General features: G+C 35.0%; 1 protein-coding gene across 2 annotated transcripts in view; it reads left to right on the top strand.

Annotated features, from left to right (window-relative positions):
• Positions 1 to 11,148, top strand: part of URI1 (URI1 prefoldin like chaperone) — a 104,068-nt gene extending 92,920 nt beyond the window's left edge. For both annotated transcript variants that reach the window (XM_040445586.1, XM_040445585.1), the window contains 5 exons: positions 863 to 1,031; positions 2,465 to 2,804; positions 4,845 to 4,987; positions 5,758 to 6,007; positions 9,410 to 11,148. In XM_040445586.1, coding sequence (XP_040301520.1) covers positions 863 to 1,031; positions 2,465 to 2,804; positions 4,845 to 4,987; positions 5,758 to 6,007; positions 9,410 to 9,592 — 1,085 coding nt within the window. In that variant the 3' untranslated portion in view covers positions 9,593 to 11,148. The remainder of the gene's footprint in view (positions 1 to 862; positions 1,032 to 2,464; positions 2,805 to 4,844; positions 4,988 to 5,757; positions 6,008 to 9,409) is intronic.
• The last annotated feature ends 6,352 nt before the right edge of the window (positions 11,149 to 17,500 follow it).

Genomic DNA, 17,500 nt, shown 5'->3' with positions numbered 1-17,500 from the left:
ATGAAACATAATTATGATATTTTTAGATTTAGGAAGCAGTGTTGTACATTTGAATGTATGATGGAGGTCATCGTTAACCATATCTCATAACAGCATTTTAGACTTCTTTCCATTGCCTTCTTCAAAGCTATAATTTGCTTTATAAAAAAGCCTATTTTTTTTCAGATGAAAAGCAAATGGATTTGAGTTCAGATTTTCTTTATCTCCTGCCCTCACATGAGGATTACAAATAAGATAAAGTAATTTAAAAAGGAGAAATGTTCATATACAAAATTATAGTCCAACTTTCCAGGGATTAGCTTCCATAGATTCCTCCTAGGGTATTTATGCCTGGCTGTGCCTAGAGTTGAAAGTATCCTGTGACAAGGCTTTGATGTGTTACTTTAGTAACTGAATTCTCTTGAGTAAGGATGGAAGATGTGTATTATTTGTGTTGAATTTTGTGTTATAACTAGGGTACATTGTGACCGTTTTTACTAATGCATTTTTGAAGCTTTCAGGCACTTCTTCACAGTCTTTAATGTGCATATGAATCCTCTTGGGCTCTTGTTAAAACACAGATTGTGATTTAGCAGATCTGGGGTAGCCCTGAGAGTATATACTTCTGAAATGTTCTGCAGGAATATCAGTGTTGCTGGTCCTTGGACCACACTTTGAGTAGCAAGATTATGAGAGAAATGGATCCTTGGAGTTGTCTTGCTTGCTTAAAAACCATGCATTTCTCCCCCCCCCCCCCGATGCCCCTCCCCCCATCTCCATATCCCCTCTTCTCAGAAGAAAGTCTCACTAAGTCTAGGTTTGTGCTTTTTTAAAGGCGGCTATTAACAGCCATGTCTTTCCTTTTTTTAAAAAAAAAAAATAGCAAAACACCGAATTGCCCATAAACCTCACTCCAAACCAAAAACTTCAGATATTTTTGAAGCAGATTTTGCAAATGATGTCAAATCCAAGGATTTGCTTGCTGATAAGGAACTGTGGGCTCGACTTGAAGAACTAGAGAGACAAGAAGAATTGCTGGGTGAACTTGATAGGTACCGAATGACAAATTATCTTTCCAAGAGATTTTGTTTCTAAACACATTTCCTTGTTAGTCTTTTTCCTCATTAATAAAACAATACATGCTCATTGAAGAAAATACATAAAAGTATAATATATTAAAATATCAATAATCCTCCCACTCGAAAATATGTATTAATTTTCTAGAATATTTTCTGTTAGGACTTGTGCATTCATGCACATGCCCATGCATATGTGTGGGTACAGAAATACTTAAAATCCGTATTCCTATGTTTTTAATAACAAGATTCAGCTATGTTTTGTATAATGAAGTACTAAGGTATATCATATAGTCGACATAATAATTATGGGTGTTTTACATATTTACAATTTAAATGAACTATTTTTATACTGTAGCCAGGATAATGCTGTATATCTAAATGACTTGTTAAAAAGAAAAATTTGCTGTGGATTTGTTTGTTACTGTAAAATGTTTATCCTTGCTTTCCTTTACAAACTTTTCTGTTTATTGAGCAGGCAGTTTGTAATTTGGTCAGGTAGTTATACATATGAACAACTTTTCCAAACTGCTGTTTGAAATATACATTAGCACTCACTTGAAATTGTCAAAATACTCAACGAAATCTATTACTACAGAAGTTCCTATATTATTTTGCTTAAATGATGCACTGTATGCAGTAATTAGTTTCTGTGAAAAATAGGACCTGAAGCACGAAGGATATATGTATATTTTTTTACATTTTACCTACAAATTCTTAGGTCTTTTTGATTAACTGATAATATTCCATTTTTTAAGATCCATCTTGAATCTTGTGATTTTCTTGGGCATGATTTTCTGTTTTTGCATGACGTTATTTCAGTTATATTGCATTTTTGATTTTGTTATTTTTGTAAGGTCTTCAAATCCTTTGTAGAAATGAAGCATGAAAAATGTACATGTGTGTGTATAAATATAATTATATTCATGTGCATACATATAAATCCTTCAATATAAAAAGTTAAAATAATACATGCTTTAAAGTATTCCAAATATAGAAGTAGAAAATAATAATAAATAGCCCCAGTGTTAATAAACAGAAAATAAATTAGCCCCAGTGTTAATGTTCTGGGGCTATAATTTATGGTCTTTAAATACATATCTCTGTGAATTTCTTGCAAATTTCTTGATTGTATTATTTATATCATATTTACGTTGTGTGTGGCCAGTGTCCTCTTGCAAAGGTAAAAAAATCATCTATATTCTACTTATGTTTGAGTAACTACAACATACAGAATTAGCATAGAGTTTTATGTTGTTGTTATTTCAAAGCGTTCTTATCAGCTAGAATTCTAGTTAAAAATATCTTATTCAAAATCTTAATTTTTGCCCATTGAAATGAACTGAAAATTAGAATATGTAGTATTTTGATGTGTATGTTTGATCTTAGTTTTCTCTCTTTCTTATTAGTAAGCCTGATACTATGATTGCAAATGGAGAAGATACATCTTCTGAAGAAGAAAAGGAAGATCAGAACATAAATGTGCATGTGATGCACCAAGTAACAGACTCTGTTCATTCCAGCAGTTGTTATAAGGATGTTACACATTCAGAACTGTTCAATGGCCAAGTGAATAGTCAGTTGAACTGTTCAATGATTGGTTCAAATTCTTATCACAGTAATGAAGATGAAGAAGAAGAAGAAGAAGATGATGATGATGGTGATGGTGATAATGAAAATGATGTTTTAGGGGTTGGAGATCATTCTGTACCAACAATATATTTTTCTCACACTGTCGAACCTAAGAGGGTTTGTATGCTTTTTGTGTATAATTTAAATATTAACATAATTTAATATAAATATATTCTATAATATTCTTTAAAAGAACAGTGTTAGAGTAATTAATATTGTTGATAGTGCCAAATAATAAAATCATCTTTTGCTTCTTGTTCTGACCAGTTTATCTAAAAAAAACGGGGAGAAAAAGTCAATGTCTAGATAGTTCCCATTGGTCCTTTGTTCTTTGAAGACACAGTGGAATTTGAATTGTTTGGGGTCTGGAAAGGAATCAGATTTGAGTAGCAACTACTGTAGCTCCACCTGTCCTTCATTCAGAGAGTTTTCTGAGAATTCTAGAGTTAATTATATTGTGGGCGTTTTGGTGTATTTAGGATGTTGAAAGTGACTATATTAGCTACATTTTTAATTATGCCAGGTTGTTACTTTCTGTGTGTGCATGGCATGAATAGGAGCATCATGAGCAAAGTGGAAAAGTTCAGGAGGAAGTAAAAAGTAGCTTCTTTTCAGATAAAGTAAATCTAAACATCTGTGGGTAATCGTGACTCTAGAATTTTGGCATTTAAGAACTGGGGGTTATTGTGAGATCTTTTTTTTTTAAAGTAGTGTTTATTTTTGAGAGAGAGAGCACAGAAGCAGGGGAGGGACAGAGAGAGGGAGACACAGAGTCTGAAGCAGGTTCCAGGCTCTGGGCTATCAGCACAGAGCCCAACGTGAGGCTTGAACCCATGAACTGTGAGATCATGACCTGAGCCAAAGTTGGATGCTTAACCGACTGGGCCACCCAGGCGCCCCTGTAGAGACCTTCTAATACAGGGTTTTTAAGCTTTTCTTTAGTATCAAAAGACTTTTTGTTCCCCTTGTACTTACTGTAGAATCCCAGTATTTAAAATAGATCAAAACAGTTAGTTCTGATTGGAAGGATAGACTACCTTAAATCCATTCCCTTGCTCCCAGTGCTGCTCTGAGTAGCAACTGGGAATTCATCTTTATACTTAAGGCCTAGAAGTCCATAGACCTGGCTAGTAATACAACAGAAAGTCCTTTGTCTCAGTGCACTGGTCTTTGTACCACAAGATATCCGTGCAGGGATTGCCTGTATCACAGTTAAGGGTCTGTGGTATCAATCTTAAGTGTCTGTGATTATTATTTAATGAAACATGTTTAAAACATACCTGATATTTCTAAGGTCCCTTAAGTTATCCTGCTGTAGTATGAAGTGAAATAATTTATGGTTTTTTATATGTTAATACTTCAGACTAAAGGGAGCATCTTGTGAGTTCTTTAGAAAAAACTGACGTAATAGCCAGAAAAAGAAATTTGTTTTAGGATTCTTATTTCATGCTTTAAATTTTTGCTTATTTGCATGTTGATAAAATAGGAAGAATAAATAATATTTGTAGGAATTTTGTGAGGAAGAGCAGTCATTATTAATATGGAAAGTGCAGTGTTAGTGTTGAGTAGAAGAATGACATAATAATCCTACAGGGTTGGTTTTTATTTTTTAGTCCAATTTCTAAAAACTAGAGGTATTTAAAAAATTCCAAATAATTAAGCATTATCTAATATTGCTTTTATGACTTAAATTTTATATTTTCTTACCAAATATTTCTTTTGGTTAATTATGTTCTTTGTTTTGAAATGCATGATTTAAGCCAAAAATTTATATCAAAGTAATGGGGTGATATGAAAACTTATAATAAATCTGTCATTTAATTTAAATGTAATTTGCTTTCTATACAATAATAAAATCCCTAAAGATTAGAATTGGTCATTAAAGAAGATATAATTTAATGCTGTAGAAGTGTGTTAAGGTAAGGACTTCTTAATCCTATAATAGTGTACATCATTTCATGTCAAAAACTGTCTCTCTTCTTTAATTATTTATATATAATTATTTATATATATTAAATATATATATTAAATATATAATATATTTATAATATATATATAAAATATATATATAATTATTTATATATAAAGTTTATTTGTTTTAGTTTTGGCTTTGATTTAATTTCTCAGAAGGCTTGTAATTTGCTGTGAAATTTTTAGGTCCGAATAAATACTGGAAAAAATACCACTTTAAAATTCAGTGAGAAGAAAGAAGAAGCCAAACGTAAACGAAAGAACAGCGCTGGCAGTGGTCATTCTGCCCAGGAACTGCCTACCATCAGGACTCCTGCTGACATTTATAGGTGAGTGGTATTCACGGGCAACAGGACAAGCTGCCGTCCCCTTACCTCTTTTTGTAACTGAACATTTACAGGAGCAGGTTGCCTGTATCAACAGAAGCCTGTCCATCACGGACAGGTGAGGGGCTCTGATCGGGTTGGCTTAGTATTTTAAAGGCTCTCCCAGGAGCTGCTGAGCCACCACAGCTGTCCAGTTCAGAACAGTTGGAACATTGCATGAGTTTCCCCTTTCCCCCCTCTTTGCCAGTGCTATTAAAACATTCTCAATCTTTCTAGTGAAAAAATCGTAGTATGTTAACTTTAGAAATGTAAGTTTGGGTTTCCAGTGGGCTGGAGCAGTGCTTTCCTGCCACAGCTATGATGATGCTTGCATGTGGTTTGCCTTTCCACGAAGTAAGTTAAGTATTGCTGTTCCAGTTTTTTGTTGTCTTGTTTGTTGAGAAAGTTATCATTTGACCCATATTTGTAAAATAGTTAAAATTGCTAAATTGTTTTCTAAGTAGGTCTAGATTACATGTAGAATTTTGACAAATTAGACTGTTGTCACCCAGAACATGCTTATAAATAAAGTGCTGTATTAGGCCCCAAAAAATCATATTTTAAAGAATGTAAAATACATCATTTGAAGCTACAAAATTGTTGATTATGAAAATTTTAGATGTAAGTTTGAAAAAAACACTCTAATTTCTAGAAAATATTTTTTAAAATCTTACAAATTCATCCTCGGTTTATGAGTTACCTAAAGTGCGTGTATATGTTTTTGGACATCATAGAGTCTTTGTTGATGTTGTGAATGGAGAATATGTTCCTCGTAAGTCCATCCTGAAGTCTCGCAGCAGAGAGAACAGTGTTTGCAGTGACACCAGTGAAAGCAGTGCTGCTGACTTTGATGACAGACGGGGAGTTCTGAGGAGTATTAGCTGCGAAGAGGCCACTTGTAGTGACACCAGTGAGAGTATTTTGGAAGAGGAACAGGAAGAAAACCATCACAAGAAACTTTTGCCTTTATCAGGAACACCTGAGGTGTGTGTGTATTGTTAACTCTTTATTTCGTATAGTATCTTTCATCACTTTTTGTGAGTTTAAAAAGGTGGTGATAGCAGGGTGCCTGGGTGGCTCAGTCAGTTAAGCGTCTGACCTCAGCTCAGGTTGTGATCTTGTGGTTTGTGAGTTCAAGCCACGCATCGGGCTTGCTGCTGTCAGTGCAGAGCCCGCTTTGGATCATCTGTCCCAGCACTTCCCCCTACCCCCAACTCTCTATCTTTCAAAAATAAACATTAAAAAAAAAAAAGTGGTGTTAGCTCCATTTCAGAAGGGCATATCATTCATTTTCCTGATTTCACAGTTCACTTTTGGAGTCGAAAAGTTATTTCTTTAAAAGAGGCTCTCCTCTCCTTTTTAAAAAATTGCAGCTGCTATATCTCCCTGGTATGGTCTATAAATCTTTAATCTTACAATCTTTAAATTATTATTTTTTTTGTGTAGTTATTTATTGAAGTTAATCAGCTGAGTAATGACATTGTTTATCTTATAGCTTCTTTAGCTGATACATATATTTAATCTCAAAAGTCATGGACCCTAATTAATTCTAGGCTTATTCTTTTTTGATAATTAATAATTTATAAAAAATTAATAGCCACTAGCAAACACACAAGTGCAGATATTATAATCTTAGTTCAAGAAAAATTTTTTGGGGGAAAAGTATTACTAGTCTTAAAGTTCTATTTTTGTGAAATAAGAATTTTAAAGTATCTTCGTTTGCATATATGTTACCTTTTTGACAAGAAGATCATTTAGCAGCTTATTTTAAACGAATTACTACTAGACCAAACTATAGTCATTTTATAATAGTTTATAGGTAGCAGATTATACTTTTCTCTTTTATGTGCTTTAGTTAAAGAAAAAAACTGTATGGCAGGTAATTATCTGAAGTCCTGTGTTTTGGCTTGTGCCAGTGACATATTTATTTTTGGGGGTTATGGAGCCATTTTGCAATCAAAAGAAAGTTGTAGATCCTCTCCTCAGAAAAAGTCAGTGCACACATATACATTCTTATCCACCACATTGCACACACTTGTGTGTGGGGGGAATGGTACTGAGGGATCCCAAAACAAAAATTCCTATCTATGAAATAGTCATATGTTAGGGTTTCCATTATTCCCAGGGATGATTTCTTCAATTATTTTTGTTCTGGGTGTATCTCAAATTTTCAATTTATAAAGTATTTAGAAAAACTGGGGAACTCATACCTGTATCAAACTGATATACCCATTTGTGCATACATTCAATACATATAAAATATATATGTTTATATATAAATAAGCATATGTAAAACTTCTATTTCTTATACTGAATGGTAACTTAATGGTAATAATAGTACTCAACTGTCACTGGGGATGGAGATCATTAGCATTTAGGGACAGCATGTATGATTAGAATTAGAATGTTCTCCTCCCCATTATATCACCTGATATAATCATCTCAGTTGACGTAGAAAGTATCTCATTTAACAGTCTTCCATACTGTTAGAAAAACAGGTAATGGATGTAGACCTTTGCTACTTTTTATTTATTTAAGTTTACTTATTATGAGAGAAGGAGAGAGAGTGCTCCCGAGCAGGGGAGGGGCAGAGAGAGAGAGAGAGGGAGACAGAGAATCCCAAGGGTGCTCCATACTCAGCACAGAGCCCTGTGCAGGCTCGATCTCAGCACCATGAGGTCATGACCTGAGCTGAAATCAAGAGTCAGACACTCAACTGACCGAGCCACCCAGGTGCCCAACTTTTACTTTATAAGGACTTAGTGTATCATGGTATAGCTAGACCTCAAGTCTGGGACTTAGTTTTATTTCACTCTAACTAGCTTTGTACTTCATATTGAACAGTTTTTTGTTAGCATTCTAGATGCTATAAATTTTTTTTAACATGAAAACAAATAGTTCATGCATATGACAAGTACTTTAAAAGTTTTGCTTTTCAGTATCTTTAAACGCCGAGTGTCTCTTTTTTCAAAAGCATTTTTAATATAGTAAGAAGGCTCAGTGAGCATCATCCTATTTTATCATCCTATTTTATCAATAGGAGTTTTGAGAAAGTAGACTTTAAGTTTCTTTTAAGAGCTTGGATTTCACCCAAGTTCTTGAAATACTGTGGGAGGGTAGGGGCATTCTTGTTTTTTCATTTCTTTGGTGGGGCAAGGTGGAGGGGATGGCTTTTTAAACTTTTCAGGTGATACACTGTCTTAACTCAGTTTGTACTCTTGGTAGACAAAAGCAAGCAAAATACACATGAAAGTTTAGGTGTCAGATTTTACTTTGTATGTAATGAGTTTTTAGAAGATGAAAGGTGGGGGGGATCCAAATACCAGAGACCTTAAAAATAAAATTGTTATCAAATCCTTGGTTTTTACAGATCTTTATGTAAAAAGATATATGAAGATGTATGTATCTTTGGTTGTATTTCCAGCATTTTGTACACATTACTTTTGTTCCAGTTGAACAAACAGTTGACTACATTACATCCAGCAAATATCCAGCTGAAACGGAAGAACCATTTTGTGTGTGTGTGTGTGTGTGTGTGTGTGTGTGTGTGTGTGTGTGGAACATCTGATTTCCATCATTGAATTAAGTGTAGCAAATTTTGAGACTGATGCAGTCTCCACTAGTATCAGCACTTAATTTTTCAGTTTACACTGATCTCTTGAGTAAAATTGAGGCAAGATGCAATAAAATATTCCAAGTAATTGCATACATGGATACCACCTAAGAGATGTCACTACTGCTGAAAAGTAAGCTATTGGCTAGCTGGCAGCATGGCCTCCATAGGATAGCTCATTCGTCAGCTCACGTTTGACACCCTAATAGCATTTTTTAGTTTAATACATTAGTTCTTACGTCATGGTCTGGACGTGAATGTATGAAAATTGGGGACCTTTTACATACCCATTTTTGTTTAATCCCAGATAAAACATTCATTTTACATTTTGCTTTCTTACATGTATATTATAAAAATCTATTTATATTTGGTGATGTCATTAAGATACATTTTAATGGTAGTTGACTTCTCTAAACAGTTTATATTTTGATGTGTATTTATCCAAGAATCTTAAGAATTCATTTTTTTTTAACATTTATTCATTTTTTGATAGAGACAGCGTGAGTGGGGAAGGGGCAGAGAGAGAGGGAGACACAGATCCAAAGCAGGCTCCAGGCTCTGAGCTGGCAGCCCAGAGCCCGATGTGGGGCTTGAAGCCATGAACCATGAGATCATGACCTGAGCTGAAGTCGGATGCTTAACCGACTGAGCCACCCAGGCACCCCAAGAATTTACTTCTAATGAAAGGAAATGTCTAATTGGCAAATACAGGATCAAGATTTTGTGGGCATCTTATTTGATTTTATTACCATAATCTGACTTTTGTCTTCTAGGCTTTTTCTGGAACTGTAATAGAAAAAGAATTTCTATCGCCCTCCTTAACACCACACCCAACCATGGTTCATCCTGTATTACCCACCATTCCAGAACGAAAAGAAGTCTTGTCAGAAATATCAGAAGAAACTACCAAGAGGGTTTCAAAGTTCAAAGCTGCCAGATTGCAGCAGAAAAACTAGGGCCTGCCAAGGAGTTTACATCCTAGAACCTCGTTTTGCATTTCTTTAGAATCTGTATAGCAAAATATGTTACATGTAGTTGAAATAAGGCATCCTGAATGCATTTGGCAGCAAGTTCTCTTACTGTTATCAGTGGTATTAAAAAGAAAGTAAATGTTTCAATACTTTAATATTCAGCTTGTTTTGTTAATTCTCTGAATACTGTCAATACTGTTGTCTAAGTTTTCTTAGGATGTCGTGGCAGTATTTGGAATTATTTTTCAAAGAATACTGTTCATATGTATTGTTTTTGTGTTTTGAACTAAATACAGGCAGTTTTGTGCCAGCTGTGAAGTTGTGCATACCATATGGACCATTTTAAGGAAACTTTTAAAATTTCAAATAGATTCAACAATTATATTCCTTACTTTAGCATTTTAAAGGCACTTTAAAAAAATCTACTTCTTGTAGGTTTTGCAGCTAGGTGGCTATTTAAAAAACCTCCCTCTCCCCTTTGACTGTCATTCTATCATCTCTGAGGCAGAAAACTACATGTACCCTTTGGGAAAGTTTCTTTGATTGGAAGAATGGTATTTTGTAAAACATTTTTTTTTTCAAGTAAAAATTTTATGAAACTTGGTCTCTAAAATGTGAGCTTTATGATTCAGAGTTGAATTATAGAAATAAATGTCTTTGATTCATATGTATGCTACATGCATCACACAATGAATCCTTGAATTCTTACAATTCCATAGGCAATTCTTCTCCCTTAAGTTGTTCACTTTTAACTGGCATTATATTTTGGGAGAGAAGGAGAGGTTGTGTAGATGCTAAAAAAAACATTTTTTTTAAATAAATTTTAATTTTAATTTTTCCACCATTGTCATTCTCCAGGGCTACTTCCTTACTAGTAAATAATTGAAATAACATATTGACTGTTAGCAAAAATCTTTAAAATAAAGAGAAATTTATTCTAACATTGAAAGTTATACTGCAAGTGTTAACCATTAGCTTGATGCATGCTGAAATGTAGCTTTTAAAAAGCATTCTGCATTAGTGCTAAAATAAGCCATCAATGCCAGTCCACCCTCTATTCATGGCTAAATATTTAAGGTTATTTATAGCTTCTTTAATGAATTCTTGCTTAAACAAAGTGAAATTATGTCCTAGAAAAGTAGAAGCTATTTGTAACTAGAACAGCACAACTGTAAAAGTTTTATGAATATGTATTTTAATAATAAGGGGGTGAGCCTGAATCTCCACAAGTTAATGGATAATTCAGAACAGAGGACTGATTTTGAAAGATAGCCTAGAAATGTAGAAGACTTGTTCTTTAGTAAATTTTAGTCAACTGTGCATATATTTTTTGTTAAAACTTTCAGCCCCTCCCCCACAAAAAACCAAGAATACCATCACACACACTCAAAGGAGCTCCTGACTCCCAAATGAAATGTTATTCAAGTGAGCTGTGCTAGATCTTTCCCCCAGTAACAAAGTTTGTTGTGGGACTATTGTGATATTCTTTACAGACATGTAATTTCAAGAGTACTGTCATTAAATAATTTTTCATAATTTGAGCCTGTCGTTGTTTATGTATTATGTTACTTCTTGCAAATAAGATGTTCCCTCATGGAACAAGATGGTAGTAGAAGCAAAGAAAAAGTGTTTGATAACATTTTCTTATGTCTTGCTGAAGACCAGATGAAGTGGTGTAGCCCCATTTCATAGCCTCAGTCTTACAACAGAGTTTCAGCTGTAACTTAGCGTAGCTTTATTTATCATGTTAAATTCACGTTTCAGTGGGTTAAAATGAAGCTGGTCATAAGTGTTCTCTTTTAGACCATTGTAAAACAATACCAGAAATTTTTTTTAAATTTTGAACTAATTTTAGACTTCTAGAAGAATTGCAAAATAGTACAGTTTCTGTATACCTCTTACTCAGTTTCTGCTAAATTATAATCTATAACCACAATACAGTTATGAAAACCACAAACTTGATGTTGGTGCAGTGCCATTGACTGATTTACAGATCTTACTTGAATTTCACCAACTTTTTCACTAGGTGTTCTTTTTCTGTTCCAGGACCCTATCTAGGATCCCATCTTGGCGTTTATTACTGCTCCTTAGTCTGACAGTTTGTTGTTTGTTTGTTGTTTTTTATGACTTTGAAGTATTGGAAGAGTACTGGTCAGGTATTTTGTTGGATGATCCTCAGTTTGAGTTTGATGTACTCACATAATTAGAATGAGGTTTTGCATTTTTGGCAAGAATATCACAGAAATGCATCATATCAAGAGGTGCATTTCATTGTGTCATTTCAAGGGGTCCAGAATTCATTATGTTAACCTTGATCACTTGGTTAAGGTGGTGTCTTCTGGGTTTCTCCACTATGAAGTTACTGTCTTTTCCTTTGTAGTTAATAAATACCTTTTAGGAGATACTTTGAGATTATGCAGATTGTTTTTTTTTTTTCTCTTTAATCTTAAGCCCAAGAATTTTTGCATTCATTGGTAGATCTTGTCTGCAACAGTTATTACTGTAGGATTTGCCTAATGGTGATTTTGTTTTGCCCTTCCTTCCTTCCTTCCTTCCTTCCTTCCTTCCTTCCTTCCTTCCCTCCCCCTCCCCACCCCCAATTTAATGTAGTGGAGGGGCTCCTCTGAAGCTATTTTAATGCTTCTGTTGAGAATTAATTAGCTTTATTAACATCAAGATGTCTGGGTACTTTATTTTTTTTACATTTATTCCTTAGAATTCTTTTGTAATGAAAAGATGTGCCGGTCTCTCCCCACCCCCACCCCTGCTGTTTATTAATTATATCAGTATGAACTTGGATATTTATTTTAGTCTATGGGTTAAGATCCAGTTATCATTGTTTTGTTTGTTCACATTGTTCTACATTTGACCATTAGGAACTTCTTTGAGTTCACACCTGACCCTGAATTCTTTCAAGAAATCACCATATTTTTGTTTGAATATTTTTAACTCCACAAAATGTTACAGGCTTATCTTATATTTTTCCTGCTCCAGCCTTAAGATCATCAGTCACTTCTCCAGGGAGCCCTTATTCCTTTTATTGGAGAAAGTTGTTTAAAAACCACCATTTCTCATGTGGGTGTGGGTATTGCCATTGTGGTGTCATTGCTAGAAACCTTTCCTCAGTAGTTAGAGCTAGGAAATTATGTATACTAACCACTGCATGTGTTTACATATTTGTTTCTGTATGTTAAAAAACATACAAGTTTATACTGACACTTTGATTCTAACGCCACAGGATTTGTTCCAGTTTTTCCTTATTTGTGACTTTTTTCTCCCAACAGTGAGAAACCTGCCTTTTACTATCTACAAGGTATTTGCCTATTTTTTATTTATTTTTTTAAGGAAATGTTTAAAGTTTGTTTATTTTGAGAGAGAGAGCAGGTGTATATCCTTGGGGGGTGGGGAGGAGCAGAGAGAGGCAGAGAATCCCAAGCAGGCTCCACACTGTCAAGTGCAGAGCCCAATGTGGGGCTCTATCCTGTGAACCATGAGAACCTGTGAACCTGAGCCGAAATTGACTCGGATGCTTAACCAACTTAGCTACCCAGGCGCTCCCCATCCATCCTCTCTCTCCCTTTCTCTCTGCCCTTCTCCCCACCCCGCCCCACCAGGCATGTGTGGACGTGCACATTCTCATATTCTCTCTCTCTTTCTCAAGATAAATAAACTTAAAAAAAATTTATGCACATAAAAGTAGTTTCAGAGTGCTAATTCTTATTCCCAGGAGAAACATTCATTAACTACATTGCACTATTTATGTTATTTTTTTTCTTTAGCTATTAGTCAAGAAACTTCTCCAAAGTTGTTAGTTTTTTTCTTTCTCACTCCCCTCACTGTTTGTTATTCATTTGTAATATGAATATTACAAATGTTACAGATATTAGGTTCATTTGTTACTGTTTGTGTTCCAGTTTGGATTCTCCACATCCTTGTTGGTGTTAATGGTTTAACTTGGTGGTATGTGAGGGGTATGTGAACTTTAATGTGGTTCTGACAGTCACAACTACATAAAAAGGTAAACATGGAGAAGTGTCACACCTTCTTCTTGCCTGCTACCCTGCTTCCATTCCCATCTATCACTTCGCCACCTACCCACTGCACATACCAGTCTCTCTATTTTCTCATTCCATTGCACTTTTTTCCTCTCAGTTAATAGTATGCTCTGGTAATCACTGTATGTCAGTTTATAGAGATCTTCCTCTTTTTTTTTTTTTTAACAGATTTTGTATTCTCTTAGGTAGTTGTAATGTGGTTTATTCAGCACTTTCTTTGGGCATTATTCCTGGTATTTTGCAATTACAAACAACGATGCAATGAGCAAGTTCAGTGTATGTGTATCTTTGTGCATTGAAGGGGTATCTTCAAGGTAGATTCCTAGAAGTAGGATTGATGGGCCATGTGCATAATTACTCTATGACTTCTTTTAAACATTGTAAAGTCTGTTTTTGAATGTATTCTCATATTAAGGACATGGTTTTAACATGTATGTTTGCATATCTACATTCATTGATGATTCTTTGATAATAACTCTGTGACACTAGTATCCTAAAGGGACTTCAAAAAGTCAAAAATATTGTATAGTGATCATGTTCATTTTGCTATATTTTTATTATACTTTTTGGGGAAATTGGTCATGCATGTGATTTATAAGAGCTTTCCATTCATTGGAATATTTCCAAATTTTATTTTTTTAATTTAAAAAATGTTTTTATTTTAGTGTGTACAGGGGAGAGGGGCAGAAAGAGAGAAAGAGAGAATCTTAAGCAGGCTCCATGCTCAGCAAGGAGCCCGATGCAGGGCTCAATCCCACGACCCTGGGACCATGACCTGAGCCGAAATCAAGAGTTGGACACTCAACTTGACTGAGCCACCCAGGTGGCCCTGGAATATGTCCACATTTTTGAAGTGCATATACCTCATTGTATTAGATTTATTTTTCTCTTCGAAGGAACAACTTTTCAAGGATACTAATCTTTATCTGTGTGTTCTTTTGGTGAGTAACATATAGACTTTCAATTGAATGCTTGTTGAATGAATTCTTTAACTACAACAGATATTTGTGGTTTATATATTGAATCTGTTGGCCAATATTGTCAAGTTTTTACATTTTACAATGCTTTCTCAGTTTAAATTTCATCTTCTAGGAAGATCATTAGGATATGAAGGAGTTTTTGTAGTTCCCTTAAATAATTGATGGATTTGTAAGGAACTGCATAATATTTTTGAGCACTTACTATGTGTCATGTATTTTTTGTGTTCTTTATATGGACTGTTTCATTTAATGCAGTAGCCCAGTTAGGTAGATACTGGTTTTGTTTTGTTTGTTTGTTTGTTTGTTTGTTTGTTTGTTTGTTTTTAATCCCCTCTATTTTAGAGATGAGGAAACTAACTCAGATTAAGCAACATTTTAAGTCGCAGGGCTGTTAAAGTGGTGGAATTCGGATTTAAAGCCAGCAGCTTTGCTCCATAATCAGCACTCTTAACACACGTTTTTGACATTTAAATTGTCTGCCTTCTAAACAAGAGCAAGTAGCTAGTAAGAAAATATGTGATCTCTAGAACATCTGAATACTTGCTGACTCATTGTGAGGCCACCTTTTAAAAAATCTGAATTGGAAACCTGCTCTGTTTCTTAAACACACGTTAAGAGAGTTCATTTTGACTTGGTGGAACGGAGGTGGAGTTTCAACTATGTTGTTTGGCCATATGTGTAAAAAAAAGGAGTGTGCAGAGAGAAAACAGGAAAAGTATAAAGAGAAGTAATCATTGTACCAGTATTTCATGGAGAAACGACACATTTTTAAAATGTGAATTTAGGGGGCGCCTGGGTGGCGCAGTCGGTTAAGCGTCCGACTTCAGCCAGGTCACCATCTCGCGGTCCATGATTTCGAGCCCCGCGTCAGGCTCTGGGCTGATGGCTCGGAGCCTGGAGCCTGTTTCCGATTCTGTGTCTCCCTCTCTCTCTGCCCCTCTCCCGTTCATGCTCTGTCTCTCTCTGTCCCCAAAATAAATAAACGTTGAAAAAAAAAATTTTTTTTAAAAATGTGAATTTAGGCATTATGTGCATTTAAGTATAGAATTAGTATATTCACAATCCAGTGACCTCAGAGTGACCCTCCTTGTCCTTAATATTTTTTTTGCCTTACCGTATTTCATATGACATTAATGTAGCTAGCTAAATATTTTTCTAGTATAACAGTTTCCATCTTTTGTGTGTTTGTGATACTTCTCTGTTTTTGTCTTTTTCTGTATACATACCTGGGCATAATAGTAATATTATATTGTTACTGTAAACTGTTCTTAACCTGACAATGCTTTGTTAACTCAGGTTTAGTGTAAGTTTATTGTAATCACTCTTACTGGGACTTACTCTACTATTTGGGCATTCTGTTTACCCTGATTATTTGTTGCCTCCACACAGTGCCCTTTACTACTGTTCAGGTTAAGTGCTTTTTGTTTTCCTGTTATCTCTACTGATTTGGAAATTATGTATTTGCTATATTTTAATTTTTTGACACTCTCCTATAAAAATGTGCACCTTTTTTTGGTTCTGTTTTTTTCTAACAGTTTTATTGAGGCATAATTTATATACCATAACATCCATTTTTAAGTGTGCAGTTTAGCGTTTTTCAACTTCAAGTTGTGCTGCTATTACTACAACCCATTACTACAACCCAGTTTTAGAATATTTACATCATGCTAAGAAGATCCGTTGTACCCATTTACAGTCAGTTCCTATTTATATCTCCGCCTCAGGCAACCATGAATTTGCTTTCTGTAGATTTCCATTTTCTGCACAGTTAATATAAATGGAATTGCACAATATGTAGTCTTTTGCATCTGTCTTTGATTTGGCGTCAGGTTTTTGAGGTTCATCTGTGTTGTCTTCTGTGTCCGTAGTTCCTTCTTGGTCCTGCATAGTATTCCATTGTATGGACATACCACATTTTGTTTATTTCATGGTTGATGAACATTTGGATTGTTCAGTTTTCTGGCTATTATGAATAAATGCTGTGAATATTCATTCTGCCAGGTTTTGTGTGGACATATGTTCTTTATTTCTCTTGAGTAGATAACGTATGAGTGGGATTGCTAGACTGGATGATGAATTTAGGTTTAGCTTTTTAAGACATTACACAGTTTTCCCAAGTATATTTTTATATGCCTCCAATGTATGAGATTTCTAGTTTCTCCATATCCTTGGTTACATGGTATTGTCTTTTTCATTCTAGCCATTCTTGTGGCTATAAAGCATTATTTCATTGTTTTAAATTTGCACTTCTTTATTGACTAACAATGTTGAGAACTTTCATGTGCTGTTAGCCATTGTGTCTTCCTTGTAGTGTCTATTCAGATTTGTTGCCCATTTTTTAAAATGTTTATTTATTTTGAGAGAGTGTGTATACACATGAGTGGGGGAGGGGCAAAGAGCAAGAGAATCCCAAGCACGCTCCACACTATCAGTGCAGAGCCTGACATGGGGCTCAAGCTCATGAACTGTGAGATCATGACCTGAGCTGAAATCAAGAGTTGGATGCTTAACTGACTGAACCACCCAGGCGCCCCAGTTGTGCTCATTTTTTAATTGGATTGTTTTTTATTATTGAGTTGTAAGGGTTCTTTACATAGTCTAAATACAAGTCTTTTATCAGATATGATTTGCAAATATTTTAAGTCTGTGACTTTGATTTTTTAAATGGTGTTTTTGAAGCACAGGTCTTTGGTTTTGAACAAGTCCAGTTGACAATTTTTTTCTTTTATGGATTTTCCCCCCTCTTCTTTCCTTCCTTCCCCTTCTTTCCCTCCCTCCCTCTTTCCTCTCCTCTCCTCTCCTCTCCTCTCCTCTCCTCTCCTCTCCTCTCCTCTCCCCTCCCCTCCCCTCCCCTCCCC

The sequence above is a fragment of the Herpailurus yagouaroundi genome, unplaced genomic scaffold (assembly GCF_014898765.1).
Source record: "Herpailurus yagouaroundi ecotype Mexico unplaced genomic scaffold, PumYag 194, whole genome shotgun sequence".
Taxonomy (NCBI): Eukaryota; Metazoa; Chordata; class Mammalia; order Carnivora; family Felidae; genus Herpailurus; species Herpailurus yagouaroundi.
Note: the sequence above shows the minus strand (reverse complement) of the source record. Positions and strands in the feature narration are given on the sequence as shown.